Here is a 17,097-nt window from a genome sequence, read left to right on the forward strand (position 1 = left end):
ACTGACCGCACACCTGGTGTGCTCGAGAAAAGTAAGCATTCATTCACATAGAAAAATCTGGCTTTTGTTTGCAGAGAACTGAAATATCCATAGAGTTTCACAGAGAAGTTGGATAAAATCTCAATTTTCCCTGAATACTGGCCAAATGAGCAACAATGAATAAAAAATGACACATGCAGCACATTTGTAATTCAAAAGTTGATCCCTTGCCATTTCTTCCTCCTCAATTTGCTCAGCATCTTTAAACTTTCCAAATGTGATTCAGCTTAACAACGATATTACTCAATTTCTAGGAACGGGAGTAAATGTCTTCTGTTAAGGGTTGCAGTGTTGATATATTATGTGTGCACACATATAGGAATCTAATAATAAATTAATACTGCTTCTAGTTAGCACTTCTGACTACCTGACAAACATACAATTAATCCTTATCACATCTTTGTGGGGAAATTATGTATTTGTTACTCCCATTTCAAAGATGTGAAAATTGATATGATGGAGGTTAAATGATTTTCCCATGGCCAAACATGAGTCGGTGTCAGAGCCAGTATTAGCTCTCAGGAGTTCCTTACACTCAGTGCTGTCTCAAGAGCACAACTCTCTTTCTATAACTTGAGTTATTTCACACTGGTAACCATCTCTCTTATTTGCACCTTGGTATAGCTAAAGGAATGTCTACATGTACAGCACTGCAGTGGCGCAGCTGCACCAAGGCAGCTGTGCTGCTGCAACATCTCTGGTGAAGACACTCTATTCTAACAGGACAGAGCTCTCCCAGAGGCATAATAAAACCACCACTGTGAACAGCAGAAGCCATGTCGGTGGCAGAAGCTCTCCTGCTGATATAGCACTGTGCATACGAGCACTTATGTCACCTAAGGGGTAGTATATTTACACGCTGAGCAACATATGCTATGCCAACAGAAGTTGTAGTGTAGCCACAGCCTAAGAAACTCCCATTCCTCTTGCTCTTCCCACTGAACACTCCTCCTTCTGAATCAAAACCAATATCCATAGGTTAAATACAGACCCACTCATCTGACACGTCATATATTTTGTTGATCTGTTAAATGTTCTTTAGATACAAAGCCTCTGAGCATTAGCAGTCCTTCTAAATTTGCTGCAAAAGACAGCAGCAACAGTGCAGTTAACGGTGTGAAGCAGTGGCCCACACAGGATTACTGCACCTTCGAGGTGTCACTGTGCAGTTTTCTGTGGGTCTTAACTCATATCACTGTCCTGGGTCACAACCAATGGGTGGCACAACTAGGTGTCTCAGCTGGCCACGAGAGCCTGTGCAGGGGGAATGCTACCTACTGGGGCTGCCATACTAGAGGCAAAGATTTTGAAGGATGGTAAGAGAATTCCATTCCCTTTGACTTCACAGGACATTTTATTTGCATATCAGTTGCAGCATGCTTGACACTACACGAACAGTCAAGCTGTCCTTTGCATATTTTATTTCCCAGAGTCTTCATTACCCTTTGAAATGTGCTAGTCTTGATTTTGGTATTTGGTTCTTGTTTTTTCTGGTCAACAGCTAAAGTAGTACAGCACACAAAGATGATGTCAGGATCAGATTATGACAGCATGAGTCATTTAATAAGCTTCCAGCAATGCTAAATGCTTTAGCAGGGGCCTTGGGACTTTATTTTTCAATGTCCAATTTCAGATTCAGACATCAGCATGTTTTATTGGTTTACCATAAACTAACTGTCCATTGTTACTTTGTTAAATTTCCTTCAGTTAATCTTCTGTTGTAAAGATGTTTGATCACTGAGCTGCACCTACTTTGTCTTCCATGCTGGTATCCATTCAACAGGCAATTTGTAATTTAATTTTCTTTAAGGCTGTGGCTATATATTGCTCATTTCACTACCTGATGGCTATATCCTAATAGTTTTTCCACAGTACTGTTTATTAATCTCTTTATTGTTTGTGCCACTTTGGCATGTAATGTGCTAGATTGGTAGCGTAAGGTGACAGACATACACAGCCTTCTTTCTTGGAGTCAATTTTTATGCATTAATTTTTAAAAGTATATTATATATGAAAATATAGTATATGTTTATCTATTTTTCCACCTTAAGAACATAAGAACGGCCGTACCGGGTCAGACCAAAGGTCTATCTAGCCCAGTATCTGTCTACCGACAGTGGCCAATGCCAGGTGCCCCAGAGGGAGTGAAGCTAACAGGCAATGATCAAGTGATCTCTCTCCTGCCATCCATCTCCATCCTCTGATGAACAGAGGCTAGGGACACCATTCTTTACCCTTCCTGGCTAATAGCCATTTATGGACTTAGCCACCATGACTTTATCCAGTTTCCTTTTAAACATTGTTATAGTCCCAGCCTTCACAACCTCCTCAGGTAAGCAGTTCCACAAGCTGAATGTGCGCTGTGTGAAGAAGTTCCTTTTATTTGTTTTAAACCTGCTACCTATTAATTTCATTTGGTGACCCCTAGTTCTTGTATTATGGGAATAAGTAAATAACTTTTCCTTATCCACTTTCTTCACATCACTCATGATTTTATATACCTCTATCATATCCACCCTTAGTCTCCTCTTTTCCAAGATGAAGAGGCCTAGCCTCTTTAATCTCTCCTCATATGGGACCCTCTCCAAACCCCTAATCATGCCCTTTTCTGAACCTTTTCTAGTGCTAGAATATCTTTTTTGAGGTGAGGAGACACATCTGTACACAGTATTCGAGATGTGGGCATACCATGGATTTATGTAAGGGTAATAATATATTCTCAGTCTTATTCTCTATCCCCTTTTTAATGATTCCTAACATCCTGTTTGCTTTTTTGACCGCCTCTGCGCACTGCGTGGACATCTTCAGAGAACTATCCAGGATGACACCAAGATCTTTTTCCTGACTCGTTGTAGCTAAATTAGCCCCCATCATATTGTATGTATAGTTGGGATTATTTTTTTCCAATGCGCATTACTTTACATTTATCCACATTAAATTTCATTTGCCATTTTGTTGCCCAATCACTTAGTTTTGTGAGATCTTTTTGAAGTTCTTCACAATCTGCTTTGGTCTTAACTATCTTGAGTAGTTTAGTATCATCTGCAAACTTTGTCACCTCACTGTTTACCCCTTTCTCCAGATCATTTATGAATAAATTGAATAGAATAGAATTGGTCCTAGGACTGACCCTTGGGGAACACCACTGGTTATCCCTCTCCATTCTGAGAATTTACCATTAATTCCTACCCTTTGTTCCCTGTCTTTTAACCAGTTCTCAATCCATGAAAGGACCTTCCCTTTTATCCCATGACAGCTTAATTTACGTAAGTTCCTTTGGTGAGAGACCTTGTCAAAGGCTTTCTAGAAATCTAAGTACACTATGTCCACTGGATCCCCCTTGTCCACGTGTTTGTTGACCCCTTCAAAGAACTCTAATAGATTAGTAAGACATGATTTCCCTTTACAGAAACCATCTGACTATTGCTCAACAGTTTGTTTTTCTCTGTGTCTGATATTTTTGTTCTTAACTATTGTTTCGACTAATTTGTCCGGTACCGAAGTTAGACTTACCGGTCTGTAATTGCCAGGATCACCTGTAGAGCCCTTGTTAAATATTGGCATTACATTAGCTAACTTCCAGTTATTGGTTACCGAAGCTGATTTAAAGGACAGGTTACAAACCTTAGTTAATAGTTCCGCAACTTCACATTTGAGTTCTTTCAGAACTCTTGGGTGAATGCCATCTGGTCCCGGTGACCTGTTAATGTTGAGTTTATCAATTCCAAAACCTTCTCTAGTGACACTACAATCTGTGAAAGTTCCTCAGATTTCTCATCTACAAAAGCTGGCTCAGGTTTGGGAATCTCCCTAACATCCTCAGCCGTGAAGACTGAAGCAAAGAATCCATTTAGTTTCTCCACAATGACTTTATCGTCTTTAAGTGCTCCTTTTGTATCTCGATCGTCCAGGGGCCCCACTGGTTGTTTAGCAGGCTTCCTGCTTCTGATGTACTTAAAAAACATTTTATTACCACCTTTGGAGTTTTTGGCAAGCTGTTCTTCAAACTCCTCTTTGGCTTTTCTTATTACACTCTTGCACTGAAGCTGGCAGTGTCTGTGCTCCTTTCTATTTGCCTCACTAGGATTTGACTTCCACTTTTTAAAGGAAGTCTTTATCTCTCACCGCTTCTTTTACATGGTTGTTAAGCCACGGTGGCTCTTTTTTAGTTCTTTTACTGTGTTTCTTAATTTGGGGTATACATTGAAGTTGGGCCTCTATTATGGTGTCTTTAAAAAGGGCTCATGTAACTTGAAGGGATTTCACTTTAGTCACTGTACCTTTTAACTTTTGTTTAACTAACCCCTTCATTTTTGTATAGTTCCCTCTTTGGGAATGCCACAGTGTTGGGCTGTTGAGGTGTTCTTCCCCCCACAGGCATGTTGAATGCTATTGTATTATGGTCACTATTTCCAAGCGGTCCTGCTATAGTTACCTCTTGGACCAGCTCCTGCGCTCCACTCAGGATTAAATCTAGAGTTGCCTCTCCCCTTGTGGGTTCCCGTACCAGCTGCTCCATGAAGCAGTCACTTAAAGTATCGAGAAATTTTATCTCTGCATTTCGTCCTGAAGTGAAATGTTCCCAGTCAATATGGGGATAACTGAAATCCCCCACTATTATTGGAGTTCTTAATTTTGATAGCCTCTCTGATTTCCCTTAGCATTTCATCATCACTATTACTGTCCTGGTTAGGTGGTCGATAATAGATCCCTAATGTTATATTTTTATTAGAGCATGAAATTTCTATCCATAGCAATTCTATGGACCATGTGGATTCGCTTAAGATTTTTACTTTATTTGAATCTACATTTTCTTTCACATATAGTGCCACCTTCCTCCACTGCTAGACAGCAAATGTCAGTGAGACATAATTTAAGGGTCCAATTCTACATTCCTTATTCAGAATCAGGCCCAAAGCTGCTAATTCTGGGCTGATATAACTATGGACTCCGGCTCTGAACTTCCCAATTAATAGATCTATATACTCTTCTTGGGTTGAATTCATTGTCCAGTAGAATATATACTGCAGAGAAGATTGCAGATCTCAAAATATACCATTAACCTTTGGGAACATGGGGACACATGAAGCACAGAGAGCTGTAGACACTCAGCATCTAATGACTGCAACTGGGAACTATGCAGTTAAGCCAGCACACAATGCTTTTGAATTTGCCCCTTTGCCACTGTTTTATAAATGGCTCTAACTTAGGGCAGCACATGGTTGCCAGTTATTAGGAATCAAGAAAGTTAACAAACCACAAATACTCTTAATTGCAAAAAGCAATTTTTTTTTTTACCCAGTAAGTGATCATTCAAAAATCTACCATGCTCTCCACAAGTAGAAATTGGCACAGAGCAGGGGAAGAAGATGGAAATTGTGTTCAGAAGTGCTTACTTAAAATGTTTCAATTTTAGTTTTCTTTTTTTTTTAAACACAAGATTTTAAAATATATTTTAAAATATCAAACAAAATATCAACAAAAGAAAATGCAAACACAAATCCATCTACAGTCTCTTGTGTGGCTGAACTCCCCTCAGGCAAATCTGACATTTAGTACATTTTTCTAATATCTTAACTTTAGGTACAATACTTCTGAACAGCCCTGATCTTTTTACTGTGTTTAATTTACCAAGCTCTGCACCAGACTCATTTAAATTTATATGTATGTCGGCCTGATGGAGGCTGAAGTGGGGAGAACTAGACACAGTGAGAAGTTCAGTCTCTCAGAAAGGCATATTCCTCTTTGAAAGCACTTTAATGAACGAGCCAAAGCTCACCATTACCTCCCCAAATCACGGGTCTAACGCTAGCCTCAAACTCCTGAAAGTATGCACTCTCATCCCAGATGCACCAGCAGGCTTATTCTTTCAAGGGAGGCTCCAGGCATACTGATGGCTGTGTTTACAGGCCATGAGGGAAAGTCACATTAGGCAGGAAGAAAAAAAAAAAAAAAAAAAGAAGTCAAGATTACTCAAAGCATTTTGCATAATACTTGGTGTATTCAACACAAAAGTCTTGAAAAGGAGGGCTGTGTAATATGCCTACACAATAACACATTACCTAGCTGACAAAAATGTAAGGACCAGATCTTAAGCTGCTGTAAATCAGCACAGATCCAATGACTTCCAATGCTGCTATATCGATTTACACCAACTGAAGATCTGGCCCTAAAATTTCTGACTATTTAAACACTAAGGGGCAAATCTTCAGCTGGTATAAATTGTCCCAGCTCCCCTGAAATCAATGGAGCCAGGACAATTTACGCCAGCTGAGGATATTTCCTTAAGAAGTCAGAAGCAAAACAGAATCCAAGGATTAATATGCATGCTAAGCACTGAAAAAGAAATTACTACATTGCCTAGTTTTCAACTGATGGAGAAAATTGTTACCTCAAACACATATGCTGTTTAAAATAGAAAGGATGGGTGGGTGATTAGCAGTATCATTACAATGACAATTTTATGGCCCTGGACCATTCCCCGCTACTTTTGCAATTCCCACTGTTTTCAATGGGAACTTCAAGGCTGAGAGCAGCATATGGTTGTTAGGAACCAAGTCCTCAAATAAGTGTTTGTGTGTTCTATCAAGTTGGAATTTATCCAATCTTTCCTATGGAAACACTTTGGTGTTTGGTGCAGAGAACACATGTGCTTTATAACAGATGTAACTAAAAATGCACTATACAACAGCCTCTATCTTTTTTTGATTAGTTTGCGGGCTACTTGAGCTTTATTATTTTATTATACGGTCAAAAAAAAAGTGTCACAGCTTCCCTTTCAGTTTGAAAAGTAGTTATTTCAAAATCTGACGTTCTGAACCAAACCTTTTTTCTTGGACTGAGTAATAGATCAAGTGTAAAACGTTCAGAAGTGCCTAAATCCCATTTTCAAGAATGACTTACGCATTTAGGAGCTTACATTTAATTGAAAGTCACTGGGACTTCATTACTCAGGTGCCGTTGAAAGTTTTACCCCAAATCTCACCTGTTCTACGTTATCTTCATTCTCAAGCAGCTTTAAAAAGCAACACAGATGTCCAACTATCTGCATAATTCATACGAACTAAAATGCATCGCAAACGGGGGCTTGATCCCACAAACACTTATGCACGTACTTAACTTTACTCATACAAATAATCCCTTTGAGCTAACGGAGCTATTCAAGAGTGGTTACAAAAGCAACTCCCTGACCATTTTAATGGAATTAGTTTGCTTTTACAATAGTCAACAACTTGCTTTTTTTTCCAAATTAAAAAAAAGTGATTACAGAATCTTTAGTTATTTCATTTTAAGCAGTTTTCCCCCAGCAAAGCAAGAATCAGACCAGCAATTAACCACCTCTTTCTTCTTTTCCAAATGAGTTTTCCCATCTTCCAGCTCACTCTGGTCTTCACCAAGTTGCTAATAAATCAGTTTTGGATGAATCATTTCCTGTGTGTAGACTGCACGCTTCATCACAGAGAAGATTCTCACAGACTTCCCCTCTGGTAAGATAAACCAAATGATAAAGAACTGCCTCACGCTACCAAAACAAGCCTTGAAGTTTCCAAAGAATTAAGAGCAAGTGCCTGCATGTATGAAAGAGCATGGGGTGGGGAGGTGAAAAGGCCAGCTGTGTTAATTTTACAGCTCCAACTTCCTCAGTTATGACTCATCATCAATGCAGGAGAAATCTAGTTTCACAAATAAAAATGTAAAAAGTGCACTGTGTAAGGGGAATTCTGCAGCTATCAGATGAAAAGTCTTGTTACGAGTCCACAAAAATTAACATTTTACAATCTCCTGCCTTTGTAATTACTAATGAGATGTGGGACTCAAGACCACAAGAGCAAAAACAAAGAATCTTCATAATTTTTCTCTCTCTTACAGCTAAGTATTACAGCACACTTCTAAAAGCAGGATGTTAAAAACTCTAGCAGATTAGGCAAAGCTCAATGTATAGTAATGAGCAAATGTATTTTTCTTAAGAGAAGGATCTGGTAAATTCAGAAAGTCTATGCAGGAGTGAGGCCTGGGGAAGGCAGAGTTGAGTTTTGTGAACTACACTTGTATATGGGAAAATAAGCAGACTATTCAGTACTTGGGTAGTATTATTTGCAGGAAATAGGTGCATAAAATTTCAGCTGAAAAGGACACGTTTTCCACAAATAGCTGCTTTATCAAAAAATAGGAAAAGTTATCTCTGCTTACCTGAAAATTTCCTTTCTTCAAGAGATGAGGTTCACAGGTAACAGGTATTTCACTCTGCTTACAGCTTGGGGGCAGAACCAGACCGTCAGTCACTGACAGCAGATAAGGCCCTTAGGTTCCCCCTAGTTGAGATAATTATCCTTACTGTGGAAGTTCAAGTCTAGTTTCCTAAATTACAGAGTCTATGGAATATACTTAGGTGAAAAAAGCACAATAATTTCTCCTACTGCAGTGCACAGGAAAGTTCCCCTAACAAAACAAACCCAAATCTTTGGATGTCAATTTCCATCTCTATTCTGTTTGTCTTCAGGGTGGGCTGGATATTTGGACTTTGTTACTTAAAGAAAGGAAATTTTCAAGTGTGCTCACATATATTTTCCTACTCTTCATTGTGGAAAAGGTGCAGAGATCCATCCAATGGGATTTTTACAGCAGTGTGACTCCATGGTGGACATCAAAATCTTAAAGCTTCAGCTACTGAGTTATGCGAACATATGAGAATCTCAGGCCATGTCTACACTAGAGCGCTTTTACAGTGGAAAAGCTACAACAGCAGTGCAGCTGCATCAGAAGATCTTCCATGCAGCCACTCTGCGCCAATGGAAGAGAGCCTTCCCGTTGACATAATTAAACCATCCCCAATGAGCAGCGGTAGCTATTTCCACACCATTGTCCACACCAGTGCACCTGTCAGTGTACCTTATGTTGCTCACTTATGTCATATCGACAAAAGGTGCTAGTGTAGACACAGCCTTAGCTTTCATTGGTGGGTGGGGAGGACAGTCAATTGCTAGCTCTAACAGTTGCAGAGAAAAATAACAAAAATTTATCCCCTGTGTATCCTAAAGGTTCAAATATCAGAAAGATAATAATAAACATGGAGTTTGTTTTCTTTCGAATCTCATGATTTGTTAAACCAGTCTCAATTTTTGGGGGTCTGACTTCTGATTTTGTAACATTTGGGGTTGGCAGTACTGTAGTTGATCTTCGTGTAAACTCCCCATTGACAGCAGTAGGAGTTCAGCTGGAGATGAAGAATAGACAAGTTCATGGAGGATATTTAGACAGACTGGATGGGTGAGGTAATATCTTTTCTGTTGGTGACAGAGAGAGCTCTTTGTGGCTCAAAAATTCTCTTCTCCAGGTCTGGGAAAGGTACTCCCAGCATCATAGCAAAATGCAAGGTGGACCATATTGTTCCGTTCAAAGTAGAGTGGCGCATTGATATCTCTGCAATCATAGGGCAAATAGAGGGGGTTAATGGGCTACAGATTGTTGTAATAACCTATAAATCCAGTGTCTCTGTTTAGTCAATGATTTTTAGTGTCTAGCAGAATAATGAATTTAAGCTCCCAAGCTCATCTTTTGAAAGTGTTGTGCAGGTTTTCTTTGAGGATGAGGACTGATTGGTCAGATGTAGACTGACTGCTCCGTGGAAAGTGTTCAACCACAGGTGATACAGTATTTTTGTCTTATTTTCCAGTGAGAGTTCATCTGAGAGCATAGTGATTGTCTGGTTTTACCCACATAGTTGTTATGAGGGCATTTAGTGCACTGCGTGAGGTATGGTCTCTCATCAACAGAAGTTGGTCCAATAAAAGATATTACCTCACCCATCTTGCCTCTCTAATATCCTGGGACTGACATGGCTACAACTACACTGCATAACAATTCACGGATGAGAGGCCATTTGCCAAGATGACCAGGGACACAACCCCATGCTCTAGATGTCCTTAAATTGGTGACTAACAGAAGCTGGGACTGGATGACAGGAGATGGATCACTCACTAATTGCATTGTTATGTTGAATCCCTCTGAAGTATCTGGCACCGGCCACTGTTAAACGACAAGATACTAGGCTAGATAGACTATTAGTCTGACCCAGTATGGCCATTCTTATATTGTTGCATACACAGCCCTGAATTTATACTCACCCCTGGACCATAAATTATAAATAGAATTTGATCCTCTCCCCTAAGAATCTAACACTCCTGATATAATGTATTTAAGGAAGCAATAAATTACATTTCATTTGGTGACAAAATACAACAGATCAAAGAAACAAAGAAATGTTCACTTAAAGCTGTACTTTCTGTTTTATGCCACATCAATATATCCTGGCTTATTAACGCTTAAATGCTATCGAACCCAAACACAAGGAATTTCAGCATGAAGGGTCCTACCAGCCACTACAGAGGTTACACACATACATGATGCAGGAAACACAGAAAGAGGCTTTCATCCTATGAAAAATTCTCCTTGCTTCGGGGAGCATAGGGGGGAAGCACCCCACCCTCAGGAGTGCAGCCTCCAAAACTGATCCATCCTTTGATAACTACAGGGATTCAGGCGGATGCTGCAGAAGCAAACAGGTTCTGTGTCTGCACTGCCTCAGCCCTCCCACTCCAAGTCCTCTACAGCTGCTTGCCATCCCTCCTCCTGCAAAGTTCATGCTGCCCAGGGCCTCCTTATTACTCTTGATAATCTTTATTGCCCTTCTCTGAACCTTTTCCGGTTTCACCATATCTTTCTGAGATGGGGTGACCAGAACTGCATGCAGTATTCCAGGTGTGGGCACACCATGGATTCATATAGTGTTTATTTATGTAATGTTTATTTTCTATTCCTTCCCTAATAGTTCCTAGGGTTCTGTTAGCTGCACATTGAGCTCAGGTTTCCAGAGAATTATCCACAGTGACTCCAAGATCTTTTTCTTTAGTGGTAACAGATGTGGTGTAAGATGCAGAATTTCTCAAGCTCAGAGTAACTAATGTGGAGAATGAGGGGGGCAATGAAGGCCATGAATAATATTTTATGAAAACACTGAGGCCTGGGCATATCATTAGCAAATTAAGTCTATCTTTTCTTGTCAAGGATTTTGCCTTCACTGGCATCTGCCAAGGGTGTCAGCTGACATCAGATACAAGGGATTAAGCGGGAACAAGCAAGCAGAAGAGTTGAGCTCATCAGAAACAAAATATCCCATATTAATGCAAATGTCATTAGTAATTAAAACCCAGGGAAGAGCCGATTAAAAAAAACCAAATACACACACAGAAAAACAACCCTCCTAGACTCACCACATAGAGCCACCATCCCTGCAGGCCAACAAAGGCAGATTGTTCCTAAATTAAATGTTTTTTCCAAACTTTTCCATTAGGCCTCCACGCAGAACAGCTGCAAACATCAACTGCATCAAAAGTCAGACAGACAGACATTTAAAGCAGCTTTCTCGTTGTCATCCCCATTCTTGCCAAACTAAAGGAATATCTTTTATTGGACCAATTTCTGTTTGTGTGGCTCAAAAGCTTGTCTCTTACCAACAGAAGTTGGTCCAATAAAATATATTACCTCACTCAGCTTGTCTCTCTAAAATCCTGGGACTGACACAGTTACAACTGCACTGCATAAAACTAGAGGAATGTTATTTAATACCTGTACTGGGAACCTCACTGAATGAATGCTTCTAACCAGGACTTCCGAGAGCTTGCAGAGGAGAAGGGGAAGCAGACTCACTGGTAAATATTAGTTTGTACTGAAAAAGCCAGAGTGTGTTGTAAAACTGCTTTTTATTTCTGTGCCAGCTTCACATCATTCCTAGTCAAATTTGGCAGGGTGGGGAGACATGGGGGAAATGAGGATGCATAGGGAGCAACACTGACTTGGCTTGTCCAGGAAATTGGCAGCCCTATCGGCAGAATCATAAAAAAAAGTTTGAAAAGTCCATATTTCTGGGATTTTGTTAATCTTGCCCTCCCCCGCTCCTTTTTAAGCTCTTTTCCTTTGGCGCCCCCCAGGAACAGCCCCACAGGAGACTCCAGGGAGTTAATATAGCTCAGAACTCTGTCCATAGCCAGTCAGACTGCCATGTGGAATTGTAGCCAGGTTGCAAGCAGATGGTGCTGTGGAGTGTAATTCATTCATCCTCTGTTCCTATTCAACAGCCCAGGCAGAGCCTCCACAAACAGGGTCCCATAGAGGTGGAATCCCCATCTTAGCACAGGCAACCTTCTGGGCTTTAATGTTGGTAAAAGATATTGACTGACAGTCTTGGAGACTGACAGCCTATTTATCCACACAAGTACAGTTTGGGCTGCAACAATAGAAGACTGCTCTTCCACTGCCTCAGCCTGGACCTGAAAGGAGTACACATAGTGGTAATGATTCACACTGACTGCCAATTACTGCCATTGGTTGTGGTTTCCATGATATTAACCCTGTCCTCTGGGAATTAGACACAAACCAAGCTTATTTCACAAACTGAATTTATACTTCATAACCACTCTCTCCTATTTACCGTTTATCTTTCAGTCCTGGGGAATCACAAAATACTTTGTAAACTAAACATGTAGAAGAATCAATTAATTCATCACTGAAACACAATCAAGACTGGGGTGGAACCTAGAAGCTGTTAAACAGCCTATAGAAACACTATGCGGTAGTTTAGGGCACAAAGTGATAAACACAACCACTGAAAACAATTGAAGCTGGAGGGGAAACTTAAATATAATTACCCAAGATGAAATTTAGACAGCAGCCCAAGGCACAATGTACTTCTGCTAAAAGCACCATGAGGCACATAATGGCAACAAGCAATTAGAGCCTTATTTTTACATCTCATTTTCAGCAGCACAGTGCACTTGCTAGGTCCCTAGTTCAGCAATGACTCAGAGGGGAGAGTGCCTCTTACTGACTCATCAAGACAACTTCCCTGGATGGGAGATCTCACTAACCACACCTCCCCTAAATAATGACAAACTTAATTTGTGAGATACAATGTACATGAGGGAATACTATCTACACACATTGCTTTAATCTCTGTTCATTTCTACATCGTTACATGAAAAGAATTGCATTGACATACACAATGAAAACAATAGAGAAGCAATGTGATGGCAGTGACAAACTTATGCACAAATATTTGGGCAAAGAAGTCAAGACATCTCTCCCCACAGCCCCCCCAGTGACTAAGCCTTTGGGCCACACACCCACTCAACCCTCAAAAACAGCTTCATGAAACAAAATTGCTCATTCTAAAATACAGTCACATGTCCTCCTCACAGCACTAAGTCTATTTACTAAGAGTCTGCACAGACTGTCTGCTCTGCAAAACACAGAATCCAACTCTCTCTCTCTCGCTCTCTCCCCCATGAGACATTAAATGCTAGAAAGGGTCCAAGTTCTTCACCCCTTCATTTTCTTTATTCCATTCCCTAACCTCTGAGTACACAGACTCTGCAGCACTGTTCAAACAGATAGGAATTTTGGAAACACTTTTAGCTGCTTCCAGAGAAACCATATCCAATGAGATCCAGTCCATAATGGGATCAGAACTGCACCAGACACAGTATGTTTAAGGAGAACTGTTACAAACCAAAAGGCAGTGTTGTACTGTGGAGAGAGAACGAGTCCAGGAGACCTGAGTTCTATTCCCAGCTTGACCACTGACCTGCTGTGTGACTTTGGGCAAAACCACTTTTCACCTCTCTGTGCCTCAGCTCGCCATATGTGAGATGTAGGTAAAAATCCTTATTCACCTTTATAAAAGTGCTTTGAGATTAGTTGGTGGTAACTGTTAAGTATCATTACTAAAAAGTTTCTAAGACGTCTGGGGAGTTTGTGTCACCTTGAGAGCTATGTTATAAAACTGTGCTATACAGACTCTCCTCTCAGAGGAGAGTTTTCTAAAGCACTCAGTTTTCAGAATAATAATCTCTTCGCACATTGACCAGGGAAAACATGTTCATAGCATGTCAGGGTTTAAACACTGGTCTGTTACAATAAAAAAAATTGTTACCTACCTTCTCTAACTGTTGTTCTTTGAGATGTGTTGCTCATGTCCATTCCATTCTAGGGTGCGTGCACCCACATTCACAGTTGTCGGAGACTTTTGCCTTCGCGGTATCCATAGGGTCGGCTGCAGCACCTCGAGTGCCATGCTCATGCATCAGTGGATCAGGCGCCGCCAACCCTACGCCCTCTCAGTTCTTTGTTGCCGGCAACTCAGACAAAGGGGCAGGAGGGTGGGCAATGGAATGGACATAAGTTACAGAAGATAGGTAACCGTTTTTAATTTGAGTGCCTGCGCATGTCGATTCCATTTTAGGTGACTCATGAGCAGTATCCTCAGAGAGGGCTCGGAATTCATGGCTGCAGCTTGCAACACTGCTCTACCGAAACCAGCATCATCCTGGGTCTGCTGGACAAACACCTGGATGGACGACCAGGTGGCCGCCCTACAGATGTCCTGAATAGGCACCTGGGCTAGGAAAGCTGCCAAGGAGGTTTGCGCCCTGGTTGACCAGGGAGTTACGAATAACAGCAGCGAATGCAGGCAGTGATTCAAGAAGAAAGTTTCTGAGCAGACACTGGACGACCTTTCAGTCCATTAGCCATTGCAACGAAAAGCTGTGTAGATTAGCAGAATGGCTTGATCCATTCAACGTAGAAGGCTAGAGCCCTTCTGACATCTAGGGAATGCAACTGACGCGCCTCTTCCAACTTATGCTGCTTTTGGAAAAGGACAGGCAAATAAATGTCCTGGCCCATATGAACGACTACAGGATGGACCACTGCCCTTCTGGCAACCAGGATGGAGCTGTACATGCCTGAGTCTGCTGTCTGGCCCTTGTTGGTGACCAGTAAGGAAAGGGTGAGGAGCAGTGCCTGCCCGAAGGGCAGTACCGGAAAGTTGGAGACCGGTGCCACGACCAGGAACGATCCCACACTGAGGGGCATCGAAGCCGGGGGGACCATTTAGGTGATAGGGATCTGTGCCATGGAGATCTCTGGCGGGAGGCCCAGCGATATAGTGGGTACAGGGATCAACGTCGTGCCTCGGGTTTCCCATGCTTCGTAGGTGGTGACCTTGGTTAGGGATCTGGCTCTTCTAACCGGAGATGGAGGCTGCAGCATCAGGGTCTTAGGCTGCGGTGACGGGGATTGACGCCTGTGGTCCAGGACACTCCATTGCTTTAGGGGGAGGTCCCATAACCAGCTTGCCCTTGGAGGTCTGTGCCTTAACCAGGTCCAATGCTTGGCCTGGCGTCTGCAGTACCAGCTGGCCTACTTGCTCCTTGGCCACTGGTGGCCCTATGAGGGGCCGGGATCTCCTGCCACTCCTGGGAGGTGGAACCCTGGTTGGTCTAGGGGGTCTGACCACAGCGGTACCTCTGTGTATCTCCAGAGCAGCCACGTGACATAAAACAGGTCCTTTGACCAAAGCCCCCTTGTTCTGCGGTGTCGATGGGACCTTGGGCTTCAGCCACTTCTTGGGCACCAGCAAGGGGAAGTAGTGCCAGGCAGATTCTGGTGCCAGCGGTGGCTGTGTGCCAACACCAAAGTACTAAGCATGGAGTCTGACTGGGAGGGCTCTGAGGCAGAACAAAACGCAGCCTCCGTGAGGAGGGCCTTCAGTGGATATCCTGTTCCTTTTGAGTTCAAGGACAGAAGTTTTGGCAGATCCTGCACTTGTCTTTTCTGTGTGACTCCCCCCTAGACACTTCAAACAGCTACTGTGGGGGTCACTAATGGGCATCAGCTGAGTACCCGATGAACTTCGCTTAAAGCCTGGGGAATGGGGCATGCCCCATTCCACCATGAAGTCGCAGCTGGAACTCTAACTACTAAAACAATTATCCAACACTTTACTTAATGATTGAACTAAGCATCTAACTAACTACAAAGGAGACAGAACTAATGCTCTTGCAATGCAAGACAAAGCACTCTGACCAACCAAAGAAGCAACTTAGAGGGCGTAGGGTCTGCAGCGCCCGATATAGCAATGCATGAGCACAGCACTCAAGGGGCGCCGCAGCTGACCCTACAGATACGGCTACGGCAAAAGTTTCCGACACCTGTGCACATGGACATGCACACATGCTAGAAGGGAACCGACATGAGCATGCTCTCAAAGAAACATGAGTTTGACTCCAGCATGCACAGGGCCATAATATGATGACCCAGGTTACATACAGTACTGGAAGCTATTAAAACTTCCTCTAAAGAGCTACCAAATTTTGCAAACATTGTTCACTCCACCTCCTGAAGTTTTCCTGGGTTTCTCATTCACCCTCCCCAGTCCATTCAGTCTGCTATCAAGTTTTGATACATATTCCTGTACAACTTTTTTTTTTTTTAAAATAAAAGTCAGAAGAAAAAAAAACTAGACCATTCCTTTCTTTCACAATAGCTAAAATATTTCCCATCTCATCTAATCTCCTCCTCCTCTCTGGCACACCAGATTACTATTTTGCTCCCTCCAACTCATCAGAAACACAGCTGCTAAAGTTATCTTCCTGACCCTTCAACAAAACACCCCTTCTCATCCCTCTACTACTATCATCTTTCCTGAGGTATAAATTTTAAAAACTGCTCAAGGCCTCATCTTCAAGGCCCTGAAGAACTCTGCTATGCCCCATGTCTGAGATCTCATCCCTTATTGTGATTTCTATCCTCACCTTGCTCAGGATATATATTATGCTCCTCTCAGTTTCCTGTTCCCATTCCTGTCTTTCTTCCATGGTACACCAATGCCCAGAACACACTCCCAATCCCAACAAGCCAGACTCTTATTCATGAGCTTGTTTCTTCTGGGATGCCCAATTCAATCAATTGCCAGCTCCATTACCAACTTGACACAAGAGAGGAGAGTCAAGGGAGATGGACTGGAAAAAAAGTGAACATATGAACACATGCTATGGTTGCACCTTCCTCTAGGTGTCCCAGTAGCTCTTATCTTGTATGATTTAGACTGGAAAGCTCAGGGGAAGGATGGTCTATTCTCCCCACCCCCGCCCCAGCACATTGCTGGCAGTTAATTAATAAGAATAAAAAAGCAACTGACATATAGTTGAGCCTATGCAAAAG

At 42.0% G+C, this 17,097-nt stretch overlaps 1 protein-coding gene across 4 annotated transcripts in view; it reads right to left on the reverse strand.

Annotated features, from left to right (window-relative positions):
• The window catches only part of SMAD3 (SMAD family member 3), a 237,156-nt gene that overhangs the window by 35,853 nt on the left and 184,206 nt on the right, over positions 1-17,097 (reverse strand). Inside the window, exon 1 of one of the 4 annotated variants that reach the window (XM_030578209.1) lies at positions 7,378-7,510. The exons of the other annotated variants lie outside the window; for them this stretch is intronic. Within the exon in view, the coding sequence (XP_030434069.1) occupies positions 7,378-7,409 (32 nt within the window). The 5' untranslated portion in view covers positions 7,410-7,510. Of the gene's footprint in view, positions 1-7,377; positions 7,511-17,097 lie in introns of those variants that run through there. 4 annotated transcript variants of the gene reach the window in all.

Source organism: Gopherus evgoodei, chromosome 10 (genome assembly GCF_007399415.2).
Source record: "Gopherus evgoodei ecotype Sinaloan lineage chromosome 10, rGopEvg1_v1.p, whole genome shotgun sequence".
In the NCBI taxonomy this organism is placed as follows: Eukaryota; Metazoa; Chordata; order Testudines; family Testudinidae; genus Gopherus; species Gopherus evgoodei.